Source organism: Oryctolagus cuniculus, chromosome X (assembly GCF_964237555.1).
Source record: "Oryctolagus cuniculus chromosome X, mOryCun1.1, whole genome shotgun sequence".
NCBI classification, from domain to species: Eukaryota; Metazoa; Chordata; class Mammalia; order Lagomorpha; family Leporidae; genus Oryctolagus; species Oryctolagus cuniculus.
In genome coordinates this window covers 53,321,741-53,335,779 of record NC_091453.1, presented here as the reverse complement: position 1 = coordinate 53,335,779, position 14,039 = coordinate 53,321,741, and the positions used below count along the sequence as shown (strand labels likewise).

General features: G+C 35.5%; 1 protein-coding gene across 1 annotated transcript; it reads left to right on the top strand.

Moving 5' to 3' along the window:
• Nucleotides 1–4,046: 4,046 nt before the first annotated feature.
• LOC100353719 (uncharacterized) lies at nucleotides 4,047–13,547 on the top strand. The gene is made up of 5 exons (XM_051826923.2): nucleotides 4,047–4,171; nucleotides 4,730–4,898; nucleotides 6,214–6,461; nucleotides 7,147–7,283; nucleotides 10,203–13,547. Exons 1-5 carry the CDS (start codon nucleotides 4,114–4,116, stop codon nucleotides 13,404–13,406), a joined length of 3,816 nt encoding a protein of 1,271 aa, XP_051682883.2. The 5' UTR covers nucleotides 4,047–4,113; the 3' UTR covers nucleotides 13,407–13,547.
• The last annotated feature ends 492 nt before the right edge of the window (nucleotides 13,548–14,039 follow it).

The window sequence follows — 14,039 nt, the reverse complement described above, 5'->3', positions numbered from 1 at the left end:
AAAACATTAAAGATCAAAGCAGAAGTAAATAAAATAGAGATTACAGAAACAATGTAAAAGATCAGTGTAATGAAGAAGTTTTTTTTTTCTGAAAAGATGAGCAAAATTGACAAACCTTTATCTATACAAAGAAAAAAAGAGATATTCAAACAAAATCAGGAATGAGAAAAGAAACATTACAAATGATAAAACAGATTCAGAGGATCATTTTAGACTATTATAGTTATTCTCCAATAAATTAGATAAACTGGAAGAAATAAATTCCTGAACACATAAAAACAACAATGAATTATGAAGAATTAGAAAATCTGAACAGATTAATAGCAAGTAAAGATATTTAGTTAGCAACAAAAAGGCATCCATTAAAAAAGGCAGAACCTGATGCTTTCATTGCTGAAAGCTATCAAATTTTGAAGATCTCATACCAATTCTCAAGTAGTCTAGAAAACTGAAGAGGATGGAATACTTCTGAACTCATTTTACAAGGCCAGCATTATCCTGATACCAAAAGCAGACAAGGACACAACAAAAGAAGAAAAGTATAGATCAATATCCATGATGAATATAGTAATGAGTATATAAATATTATATAAAATAGGCATCAGATAAAACAAAACCAGCAAGACTTAGAGAACTATATAATGATAAAATAGTTTATAAAAATATTAAAATTCGATAATGGTAAATGTCTATCAATCAACAGGACCTCAAATACATGAAGTAAAAATTATAAGATGAAAGAAAAAATAAACAAATCTACAATTATCATTGAGAATTTCAAGACTCCTATTTTAATAACTGGTAAAAAACCAGAAAGGACCAGAAGAACTAAACCAAATCATCAATCAACAAGATCTAATAGACATTTGTAAAAACATTCTACATACGAACAACAGAAAATGCATTCTTTCAAGTACTCATGAAAAATTTATCAAAATAGATCATATCTTGGGTCATTAAAGAAGTCTCAACAAATTCAAAATAACTGAAATAATACAGAATATGTTCTGTTTTATCACAATATAATTAACCAAAAATAAATAAAATAAAGATGCAGAAAATCACTTGATAAATCCAAGACTGATTCATGATAAAAATCTGTCAGCCAATTAAAATTACAGGTAAAATCATACTGAATAATGATAGAAGAATCAAGAACAAAACAGGGAGGGATATTTGCTTTTTCTATTTGTATTCTATGTTTCACTGGAAGCACTACCCAATGAGTTAACAACAATAATGCAGTAGAACAAAATAAAAGGCATAAATATTTGAAAAGAAGTAATGCTTTCTCTCCTTGTAGATGACATGATTTTCTATATAATTGTTCTTTCAAAAAGCCCTAGGAGTAACAAATGAGTTAATAAAGATTGCAGGATATATATCATCACACAAAATTATTCATATTTCTATGTATGAGAGGCAAACATGTGGAAACCAAAATTAAAAACATAATATCATTTTACATTGCTTAAAAACACATAGGTCTAGGGGCAAGTGCCATGGCTCACTTGGTTAATCCTCTGCCTGCGGTGCCGGCATCCCATATGGGTGCCGGGTTCTAGTCCCATTTGCTCCTCTTCCAGTCCATCTCTCTGCTGTGGCCCAGGAAGGCAGTGGAGGATGGCCCAAGAGCTTGGGCGCCTGCACCCACATGGGAGACCAGGAGGAAACACCTGGCTCCTGGCTTCTGATCAGTGCAGCGCGCCGGCCGTAGCAGCCATTTGCGGGGTATGCTCTCTCACTGTCTAACTCTATCTGTCAAAAAAAATATAGACATATGTCTAAATCTAACAGAGTATGCACAGGATCTCTATGATGAAATTTGGAAACGCTGATGAAAGCAATTACAGTGATGTAAATAAATGGAGAGACATTTATTTACATATTGGAATATAGTATTCTAGATATAGTAAGAATGCTAATTCTGCTAAAATTATGTTTAAGCTTAATGGAACTCCTATCAAAATCACAGAAAAATTTGTCACATACATATATATTAGCTTATTGTGAAAGTTACACAAAATGCCAGAGATCCTAGGATGGCTAAAACAATTTTGAAAAATAATAAAGTGGAAGGAATCACTGAACCTCCTATAAGGCTTCCTATATAACTACATTAATCAAAATAAAAGCATGATATTGGCACAGGAAAGTTATGCAAGTCAATATAGTAGAAGAGATATTCCAGAAATAAATTCATATAGACATACTTGTTATGGTTTTAATATGGTGTGTCTACAAAATTCATATTGAAGCTTAATATATAATGCAACGAAGTTAAGAAGTGAGACCTTTAGGAGGTAATTATGTCATACAGGCCCTGCCCTCAAAAATGAGATTATCATCCTTTAAAAAGGGCTCAATGGCTTCCATAGCCTGGGCAACTCACGTCAAGAGCCTCTGGTGATCATTGACATCATCAGAGTGTTAATTGTTAAATTAACAGCAGGTTCCACTGTGCACTTACTCCCCATGCAGGACCTCTGTCCTAAATGAGTCATAATATGAGATTCAACTGCAAAACTTGTTCTCAATTTGTTTATATTTAGTGTTTGCATGTATGCAAATAGTTGAAATATTTACTTAGTATAGAGTTGGCCTTCTATGTATAAAATTAATTAAAAATAAATCTTAATAAAGAATGGGACTGGGAATGGGAGAGGAAGGAGGAAGGAGAAGGAAGTTGAGGTGAGAGGGCGGGTATGGTGGGAAGAATCACTGTATTCCTAAAGACGTACTCTTGAAATTTATATTCATTAAATAAAAGGCTTCTAAAAAAAGAAAAGGGCTCTAACTTGAAAGAGTGTACTCTTTCTTTTTGCTATTCTTCCATGTGAAGACATTTTTTGCCTTCCCCCTTCTATTATGTGAGAACATGTAGATTGAACCATCTATGAGGAACAGGCCTTTACTAGATACTAAACCTGCCAGAGCAGTCCAGATTGTGGACTTTCCAGCCTGCAAAACCATGGGAAATGAATATCTGTTCTTTATAACTTACCCCATCTATATTTTGTTATAGTAGCGGCACAAATGGACTAAGACAATACTCAAATGACTTTTTAAACTTTCTGTTTTGAAATAACTATAGGAAGTTGCTAAAAGTATGCAGGAAGGTCTTGTATATCCTTCACCCACCTCCTCCAAATGATAGCATTTTGTATAACTCTAGTACAATGTCAGAATAATTGAAATTATATTGGTACACACCACAGTTTATTCAGATATCACCAGCTTTACATGTATTCATTTATTTCTGTGTATGTATATAGCTCCATGAAATTTCTAACATATATAAGTTATAACCACCATGACAATCATGATACAGAATTATTTCATTCTTGAATATTTTTTCTCCTTCATTGAAATGCCCATCCTGCTTTAAATCTCTTCCCTAAACCATGACAACTGCTAATATCTGATGTTCTCCATTTCTTTATTTTTCTCAAGAGTTTAATATAAATGCAATCATAGAATCATTTGAGACTTCTCTTTTCCAACATAAATTCCTTGTGATCCATTCAAATTATTGAGTAGGTCAATATTCCTTTTTACTGCAATTAATATTCCATGCTATCAGGATTGGCAGGGTTTTATTGAAGAGGTTCTCCAGAAATAATAAAAGCAACAACAAAAAATCCTTCTTTCAGCATTAATCAGATAATGAAACAGAGAGTGTATGTGGGAAAGATCTTTGAGTTTAGTGATGTGTAAGTCATCATAAAAATCTGAAAGAGAGAAGTGAGAAACACCTGAAAAAAGTACTTGGTAATGTGATTATGTTGGGGACACATGAAGGTACCAAAGGGATAGTAACCACTCAGTCCATGTAAAGGAAAGGAGGGTTTCTTAAAGCATACTGGACTAAGACTAACATCAATTTTTCAGTCTTAGAAGTTAAAAAATAAAATGTTTGCTTTTGAAGCATATTGTTGCCTCTAATTCTCCACCTTAAACAGCTCTCCACCTTAAACAGCAGAAGAGGGCAGGAAGTGATCTCACAGAAGATGTCATGATGTCAGACCTTCCAGAATCTTTGAACTCTGCCTGTATATTGCTAGGCTACTACTGCCTCAGGAGCTTCATCTCTTATCTCCCACTTGAGGCAGCATGAAAGCTGCACTTTGGCTCTACTATGTCTTGTGTCTGGTTTCTTACTGTAATTCTGGTAAGTCATAGACATGTGGACATCCTTTTCTCTTTCTCTTTTTCTTGAATTTATGAAAACATACTTTCTGTTACTTTCCTTTTCTCTATTTTACTTCATACTCCTTTCCAAACTAGTTGACCTACTCCATACTCTAGTATTTCCTCCTGTTCTCTTTTTCCCCTTCTGATTTTAGACACCCTTTTCCTCTATTTCCACTTCCTTCTTCTACTCTCTAAGTTTTCTTCCCTCTTTTATTGTCTCTAAATCAAATAGAATAACTTTTGGTACTACATATTTTGCTAAATCTGTATTTCACTAAACAAATCCTCAAAGAAGAAGGGAACAGTAGCATCAGGTTGTGATCATGGTAGATAACACGCTTATACCCACCCAAACAAATGTAGTTACATAGGTAGAAGAAATGAGACAACATAGAGTGGGAAAAAGAAATGTTATAGCTGAGGTCATTCAAATTGAGTAGTTATATCTAAAATCAGAAATTTCAACAGCATTGGAAGATTGAATTCGTTTTCACGTTATCTTAACCCATTCTTATCCCTATCATACTCTTTGCAGTGCCTGAAACTGAGAAGCTGTGGCTTCGCTCAAGTTTCTTGAGCCCAAGGGTATCTCTACTGGCTAACTCCATTGATGCATCATGGCTGGTGTCTATGTCTGGAAATTGTCAGGGAACAGTTTTGACTCGATGGTGGGTTCTTTCTACAGCGAACTGCCTGCAGAAGACGTGAGTAGGGGAAGAGCAAGTGCTCTTGAGACTTGGGTAAGGGTTAGGTGAATTTTCCTTTCAGGTTGTATATTGGTGGATCCTTCCAGAGAAACACAACGAAGAAGATGTTGATATATATCCTTTTTCTGCTACTGAAATCAGGTAACAGACTTGCTACTTCTCTTTAGCCAGCTTCCTTTTTTGTTTCCACGGTTCTCTCCTTCCATGTTGCTCTCCTGCTTTATCCTCTTGAAAAACATATATGCAGTGTCCATTTTTGTCAGGATAAGAGCTAACTTCTGGGGAATCAAAGATGAATGATGCACTCTCTTTTCTTGAAGACTTGATAGTCCTAGGAAGAGATTAACACATTTAATTAAAGATAAAGGAAGGTCTTATCTGCCATCTGAAAAAATTAGATTCTATCATACATACAAAGCAAAGTGCAAGTCTTTCTGTCTTGGTAGTGGCATCATCATCCTATCCACCTCTAATGCTTTAAACCAGAATTCTTCCATTCCTATTTAATCTCACATCAAGTCCGATGCAAAATACTGCTGATTTATATCCTCTATAATGTCTTTCAGTTCCACTCTATACCTTCATACACTACTTCTATGGTTCCAGTACAGATATTTATGATTTTGATTCTGGAATATCTCAGTAGCTCTTGATTCACCTATTTATACTCTACACTCTCCTAAACTGAATGCATACTCTTTTCTCTGCCCTCTCGGAGTTTTTAATAATTCCTCTTTTCTTAACTGCATAATACCATGTACTAGAATTGCACATGAGTTAGCATTTCTTCTCCATGGGATTTTGTGTTTAACATTTTAGTATGGAAAGAATTAAGCACATATGCAAATAGAGAGAAAAGAGAAGTCAACATCCATGTATCTATTGCTTCATTTCCAGAATTATTAGAGTATTAATCTTGTATCAACTGTGCCCTCCTCAATCTCACTAATTTTGACCCTTTAAATGAAAGGACTTATTCTTAACTTGGAAAAGGCTAAAGCCAGCGTGGAATTTGAATAAGCAATCCTTCTTTTATGAGTTTGTAGAAGAGGTCATTAAGATCCAAGCACATAAAGCAACTTTCTCAGGATCAATAAGTTGATGTGGGAGCAACAGAGATATGGAGAGACCAAAAACCTAGTACAGACCTTGAATAGACATAGTATTGTAATAACACAACCTATTTAATAATGTTGCCAAAAAAGTTAAGTACTGAGTCACAGATGCTTTCAATATCTTTCATATTAAAGTGTAATGGGTAATTTTTATTCTATTATCAACTATAATGTTATGCTTCTTATCCTGGCATTAGGAAACTGTCAAACCTGAGCATTTCAGGAATCATCGATCCACAGAACATCTTGCATGGCCAAAAGATCTGCCTACATCCCAGGTTTGACCCCACAAATGGAAAACATCCAGCCAAAGCAGATCTAGGCCTCGTTCTTCTTGCAGTGCCTATCCATTGGGATGAAGTATCACTATCTCATGCTCCAGGCATTTCCTTGAAGAGCTGTTCTAAGTGCCTATATAGAAGCTGCCAGGTGTATCAGTACTGGAGTAAGTAAAAGGAAGCAGGGTACACAATTCATGAGTTTAGTTCTAATGATTAGTTTTCCAAGGAAACTAAGCTTCTTTGAAGGTACAAGAAGAATCTAAATTTTTTTTTAAATTGGAAATTCTTTTCTATACAACCCTAATTAACTGGAGAATAAGCTGAAGCAAAAATAAGGAAGGAATATTTCCAAGATTAAACTTTCATACTTGCATATTGCCATGCTCTAGGGTTATATACAAGTTAGCATTTAACATTTTTTCCTTTTTTCTTTTTTTAACTTTTATTTAATGAATATTGTAGCTAACATTTTATTATGGAAGATATTAAACATATACACAAGTACAGAGAAAAATTAAACAAACTCCCATGTGCCTATTACTTTACTTCACTAATTATTAGCATATTTGCACACTAGTCTTGCTTCTTATTACAAAATCTTGCATTGGCACAGTTTGGCTTTATGTACTTTCAGTATATTACTCCTTCTATTCTCAGATTAAGGGAGGTGGGGGAAGTTCATAAAGCACAGAGGAAGAATATATGATTTTAATGGAGAAGAAGAAAAAAGAGAGGAAAGGGGAGAATGTATTGGGAAATCTGTGTGATTCAGTAAACAGGGTGATATTAAATTAAGTCTAGAGATTGAATGATTTGGGTCTCAACATCATTCATCATCCATTTTCTCAGGTAACAAGCAGTCGGGGATCACAAGAGTGAAGAAAGTATCAGTCCGACTCGTGGATCTGTCGCTGTGCTATCCACATTTTGACCTGACAGAGATGGAGGGCTTGTGTGTTCAGAGCCAACAATGGCGGAACTGTTGGGTATGCATGCACCAGGGCAACATCAAGAATGGGAGGGAAATGTAGAATTACATAAATTTGCAAGCAACAAGTAGATAACAAGCCATATGGAAGTTTATTCTTTTGTCCCAAACAAATAACGGATCTGGGAAGTTCCATTGAACATTTGAGGAGTTTACCACAGGGAATACTTGAGGTGGAGTGTGGCACAGGAAAGCCCTTTAGAATCAATGAGAAATACAGAAAACAACCAAGGAACATAAAAAGAAAACATATCTTTCTGTTTAAGTTTTATTATAGTCTCTCCATTGTCACAATAATAAAAGTTGTATGGCTCAAATTTAGATGGGGAGGTAAAAGACACAAATGCAACTCAGTTCACCATTCATATTCTCAATGTCCATAAATAGTATAGAATAATTGTTATGTACTATCAGGATAAAAGTATTATGGACAATAACAATACTTGTCCTGGCAAACTAGAAGGCATGCACACAAATAATATTGCAAAGACTTCAAGGGAAGCCTTATCCTGAATTGAGGAATCATGGATTATATTATTGGAGGATGTGATAAGTCTTGAAAGATAAGTCTTGAGGATGAGAAGGACATAATTAAGCAAGAATGGGTGGAATGACATTTCAAACAGAGATAGAGGAAACAGCAAGTACAAAATTAAAGAGGTAGGAGCTAGGACTTGCGGTTGGGAATAGCAGGGGATGAGGTAAATACAGATATTATTGCTGTGTACATGTACTGAATATCAATCCTTGTGTTAATTTCTAGAAATATGTGGTTGAAAAAAGACTTGGAAGAAGCATTTATTTAGTGAGATAAAAAAGTAACAGAGACCAATGTCCAGACTCATAGTCTGATAAGGGAGTTAAAAGAAACAGACTGGTTCCAATCACTAGAGAACTTACAGTATGATGAGAATTTCTGAAGAATCCTGCATTGTCTCTGCCCTCAAAGAGATCTCATTATTATTGAGCCAAGTACCTGGCTCCTGCCATTGGATCAGCGTGGTGCGCCGGCCACAGCGTGCCGGCCGCGGTGGCCATTGGAGGGTGAACCAGTGGCAAAAGGAAGACCTTTCTCTCTGTCTCTCTCACTGTCCACTCTGCCTGTCCAAAAAAAAAAAAAAAAAAGAAAAAGAAAAAAAAAAGAAAAAAAAGAAAGACAATAGGCCAGTAAATAAGCATAATAAAATACTGTATATTCATGATAGATGTCTACACAGTGTGAAATAAACACTGAGGGTAAAAGGAAGGAGTGATTGATTTAGAATGTATTGAAATTAGTAAGTGAACTCATGTTAAAAATAAGTAGCTATTCATTGATTGGGATAAGGAGGATAATAAGGTGATGGTATTCAAGTTAAAACGAGCAGAATAAGCCAAGTCTGAGAAGTTCAAAAATACTTTCATGTGCATAAGAAGTATGATTTTGAGTATGGGTGGAGACAGATGTAAGAGATAAATAATTGGGAAGATTATGAAGCTATGATTTATCTCATTATAAAACAAAGGCTTTATTATTTAGAGAATGGAGAGTCATGGACAGATTTTGAATAATTAACATTTTAGAGATCACTTTGGAGTGTGAAAAATAACTCAACAGAAAATAACTATTGAAAGAATATGATGCAATCATTCTGGAGAAAGTGATTATGTAATCTCCGTTTTGTCATAATGATATAATCTGAGCTGGTATAACGGCATTGAGGAGAGAACAGTTCGTTTTTGCCAGGGGTTTACATGATATTTAAGGGTGATCAAAATAAACATATAATGAGGCACGTGGTGATTGATGGCTTTGAATAGACTGCTTCATAATAATTACCATGGGCATAGGTTACTGTGACCTTGAATTATATGTAGAACCTGAAGTCAAAACAACTGAAATATAAGCTCAGTTTGTATTTAAAACACCAGTAACATGAGTTAAGCATAAACATATATTCTGTCTGGATTTAATTCCACTCCATAGGATTATGTGATCAGGAAAATTATTTGTAAAGATTTGTAAAGAAGTAACATTTGAATAGAGTTGTGGAGAAAGTGATGAGGCAAGGCATGTTGATAGCAGGAGAATCGTGTTACAAGCAGAGGAAGCAACCGACACAAAGATTCTAAAGCGGCAATATGTCTAGCTTGTTTAAATAACAGGAAAGAGGCCAGGTGGTTTTAGCAGACCAGATAAGGCAATAGCTATAGATGAAATTAAGGAGGGAAAGTGGGCTAGATTGTGCAGGATTTTGCAAACCATTGTAAGGACTAATCTTTTAATCTTGCTCATACTGAAATTCATTGGAGTGTTTTCAGAAGAAGGATGTAATGCTCATATTTTGAAAGAATAATTTTGGATGCAGTATTAAGAATAAATTTAAGGTAGATGAGAAGTGTGCCTTTTCATAAAGGCACTATATGCATTAACAGCAGCAGTAGCAGATCTGGATAGAATTTTGGAAAAAAAATTGTCAAAGATGACAAAGGCAATATTTGCTGATGAACTGAATGAAGGAAGAGGATGAAGGAAGGAGAGGCATCACATGTGACTTCAAGATCTTTTACTTGGGCCTTTGTAAGAATACAGTAGTCATTAACAAAAGAGAAAACCATACAGAACATTTTATATTAACAAAATCATGGATTTTGTTTTTTGTTCTTTTTCAATGTTAAGTTCGAAAGGATGACTAGGCATTTAAATTTGGTGTTGATAAGACAATTGGTTCTGAGAATCTGAAAGTTTATGATTAGCCCTAGCATTGCTATGCTCTCTCATCAATTTTTCTGTGTTTCAGTTATGTGTGTGCATGTCCTAAATTGTAAATTTTTGAGAGCTACTTGACAATAGAGACCACATTAGATTTATTTGTCATATTATGCATAGATTTGTGTGTGTGTTTCTTTTTTTTTTAATCATGATTTCCTTATTCAGGTACAACAAGGCAGTCCTGTCTTGTGTCTCCTAAAGAGCCATTGGGAATTAGTTGGCCTGATACATAAATCCTCATGGATTTGTCATAACCCTACAGTTGTCATCAGAACATCCCCTTACATTACCTGGATGAAACAGTACATCAAGGCAACCAAGCCACTGAATCCTACTTCATCCTTATACTGCAGGATACCTCATGGGAGTACGCATGTACCCCCAAACAGCCATGACAATAACTATCTCCCACCCCTGGCCCCAAGTAAATTCTCTCTAGAGTCTTTGAAGGGTAATTTAGGCTTTTCTCCACTAATAGAACATCTCAAAAAATCTTCCACAACATTCTTTCATTTTGATGGCACAGATACTTTCACTAACAATCATCAGTTTTTGCCTGAAAGAAGTCAGGTCCCCGAACATAGCAAGTTCCTAGTTGAGCAGTTGTGGACTTCTCCTGTTTCCAGACTATCAGAAAATCCAAGAAATGAATTAGCTCAATATCATCACTACCGGCCTTCCCCAAATACAGGTGATTCATGGGATTCTCCAGTAGCTACCACAGCTCAACCTTTTTTAGCTCAACTTGTTTCTGACACAACCATGTCATATATTCCTTCTAAGACTAATGTAGCAGAGGGTGATAAAGTTGAATCTTGGGATCAAATCATGGCTGATATTCTGAAACACTGGAGTTCCGCTATAGAACATGTGGATGAGCCCAGGAATTCCCATGCAGCTTCCACTACTAGATCTTGGGCTCAACCAATTGATACTATAAAAGGACTTTTGGCTCAATTTACTGATTCTACAAATGTATTTTTGGCTCACCCTACTGATACTACGAATCAATCTTTAACTCAACCTACTGATACTACAAATAGATCTGTGGCTCAACCTACTGATATTACAAATCGATTTTTGGTTAAACCTACTGATAGTACAACTGGATCTCTGATTCAACCTACTGTTACTACAAATGGATATTGGGCTCAGCCTACTGATACTACAAATCCATCTTTTGCAGAACCTACTGTTACTATAAATGTACCTTGGGCTCAACCTATTGTTACTGCAATTGGATCTTGGACTCAACCTACTGATACTACAAATGGGTCTTGTGCTCAACTTACTAATACTACAAATGGATCTTCAGTTCAACCTACTGATACTACAACTAGATCTTGGACTCAACCTACTGATACTACAAATCCATCTTTGGCTGAACCTACTGTTACTACAAATGGACTTTTGGTTCAACCTACTGTTTCTACAAATGGATCTTTGGTTCAACCTACTGATACTATAAATAGATCTTGGACTCAACCTACTGATGCTACAAATGGATCCTTAGTTCAACCTATTGATTCTACAAATAGATCTTGGGCTCAACCTAATGCTACTACAAATGGATCTTTGGTTCAACCTACTGTTACTACAAATGGATCTTCGACTCAACCTACTGATTTTTCAAATGGATTTTGGGCTCAACCTAATGCTACTACAAATGGATCTTTGGTTCAACCTACTGTTACTACAAATAGATCTTCGACTCAACCTACTGATTTTTCAAATGGATTTTGGGCTCAACCTAATGCTACTACAAATGGATCTTTGGTTCAACCTACTGTTACTACAAATAGATCTTCGACTCAACCTACTGATTTTTCAAATGGATTTTGGGCTCAACCTAATGCTACTACAAATGGATCTTTGGTTCAACCTACTGTTACTACAAATAGATCTTCAACTCAACCTACTGATTTTTCAAATGGATTTTGGGCTCAACCTAATGCTACTACAAATGGATCTTTGGTTCAACCTACTGTTACTACAAATAGATCTTCGACTCAACCTACTGATTTCTCAAATGGATCTTGGGCTCAACCTAATGCTACTACAAATGGATCTTTGGTTCAACCTACTGTTACTACAAATAGATCTTCGACTCAACCTACTGATTTCTCAAATGGATCTTGGGCTCAACCTAATGCTACTACAAATGGATCTTTGGTTCAACCTACTGTTACTACAAATAGACCTTTGACTCAACCTACTGATTTCTCAAATGGATCTTGGGATCAACCTAATGCTACTACAAATGGATCTTTGGTTCAACCTACTGTTACTACAAATAGATCTTCGACTCAACCTACTGATTTTTCAAATGGATTTTGGGCTCAACCTACTGCTACTACAAATGGATCTTTGGTTCAACCTATTGGTACTACAAATGGATCTTCGACTCAACCTACTGATTTTTCAAATGGATTTTGGGCTCAACCTAATGCTACTACAAATAGATCTTTGGTTCAACCTACTGTTACTACAAATGGATCTTCGACTCAACCTACTGATTTTTCAAATGGATTTTGGGCTCAACCTAATGCTACTACAAATGGATCTTTGGTTCAACCTACTGTTACTACAAATAGATCTTCTACTCAACCTATTGATTCTTCAAATGGATCTTGGGCTCAAACTACTGATATGACAAATGGATCTTTGGTTCAGCCTACTGTTACTATAAACAAATCATCCACTCAACCTACTGATTCTTCGAATGGATCTTGGGCTCAACCTAATGATGCTACAAATGGATCTTGGGCTCAAATGACCACCAATACAACTGGACACTTGAGTTCATTTGGGGTCTATGCAGGTGTACCTTGGAATCAATCCACTACTTCCGGAAGAAGTACATCAACAGTGCATTTCTCTCCACATAGCGAGGAAGGACCCTGGAGCATCATTCCTTCAGATGAAAGCATTGATATCACAACTCAGTCCCAGGAGTCTGATGCAGACAATAAAACTGAACATTTAGATCAAGATAATAGCACATGGATTCCTTTGCCAACTGGTACAATTGAACCTTTGGTTTCTTCTTCTGAATATTATGCAGCAACATCTGAGAATCAACCTGTCAGTGATTCAGTAATGTTTCAGAATCATCCTGTAGCTTATAAGGATAGACTCCAAGTTCTACCAATAGCTAGCATGGGTAGACCATCAGCTCCCTCTAAAATGGTTACAGAAGCATCCCCAGCAGCTACTTCTGAAGCTAAAATTGCCTCATCCCAAATTCAGTTTAGTACAACTCCGTTCCTAGGCCAGACTTCATTTGGATCCAATATACAGCCTGCAACTGATGTTGAACTCTTGAAGAAACCTGAATTTGAGACAGCTGGACGTCAAACTCAATTGTAGTCTAGAGTATGTGTTATGTGAGGTGGACTTAGTGGTAATTTTTGTCTGAACTTAAGCACACTCATTGACACAGTTACCTTTACTGCTTTATAACCACATCCAGCCTCACTATTTAAAACACCACTCTAATGCAAAACTATGTAAAATTCATCACTTTAAAAGAATTAAAATCATAATCAATTTTAAAAATATTCTGATTCTTGTGAATTAAATATTGTTGTGGTTTGGGGTTTGCCGTCTTTGACAGATTTAGTCTTTGTTCTAGCAAGCAAATAAGTCACATGTGGATCAATTTAATCTTTTAAAAGATTGTGTGTTTAAATTTTATTTTGAAATAATTACAGATTCACAAAAAATTTTGTAAATTTTAAAATTAGTTATTTAACCCTCAGAAAGGGTGTTTGGGAAAGATTGGGGGTTTCATCACTATAATTTTATGGATTTTGTTCTGCTTTTTATATTTTAAAATTTTCAGCAGAGATTTAGTTCTCACTATCTTTTACAGTTGGCTAAACATGAAAGATTCCAATTTTAAAAGAAAAAATCACATGCAATTTTAAGAAATACAGAGAAATCCTACATGTTACTTGCATACTTTCTCAAATTGTAAAATCTTGAAAAACTATGGCACAA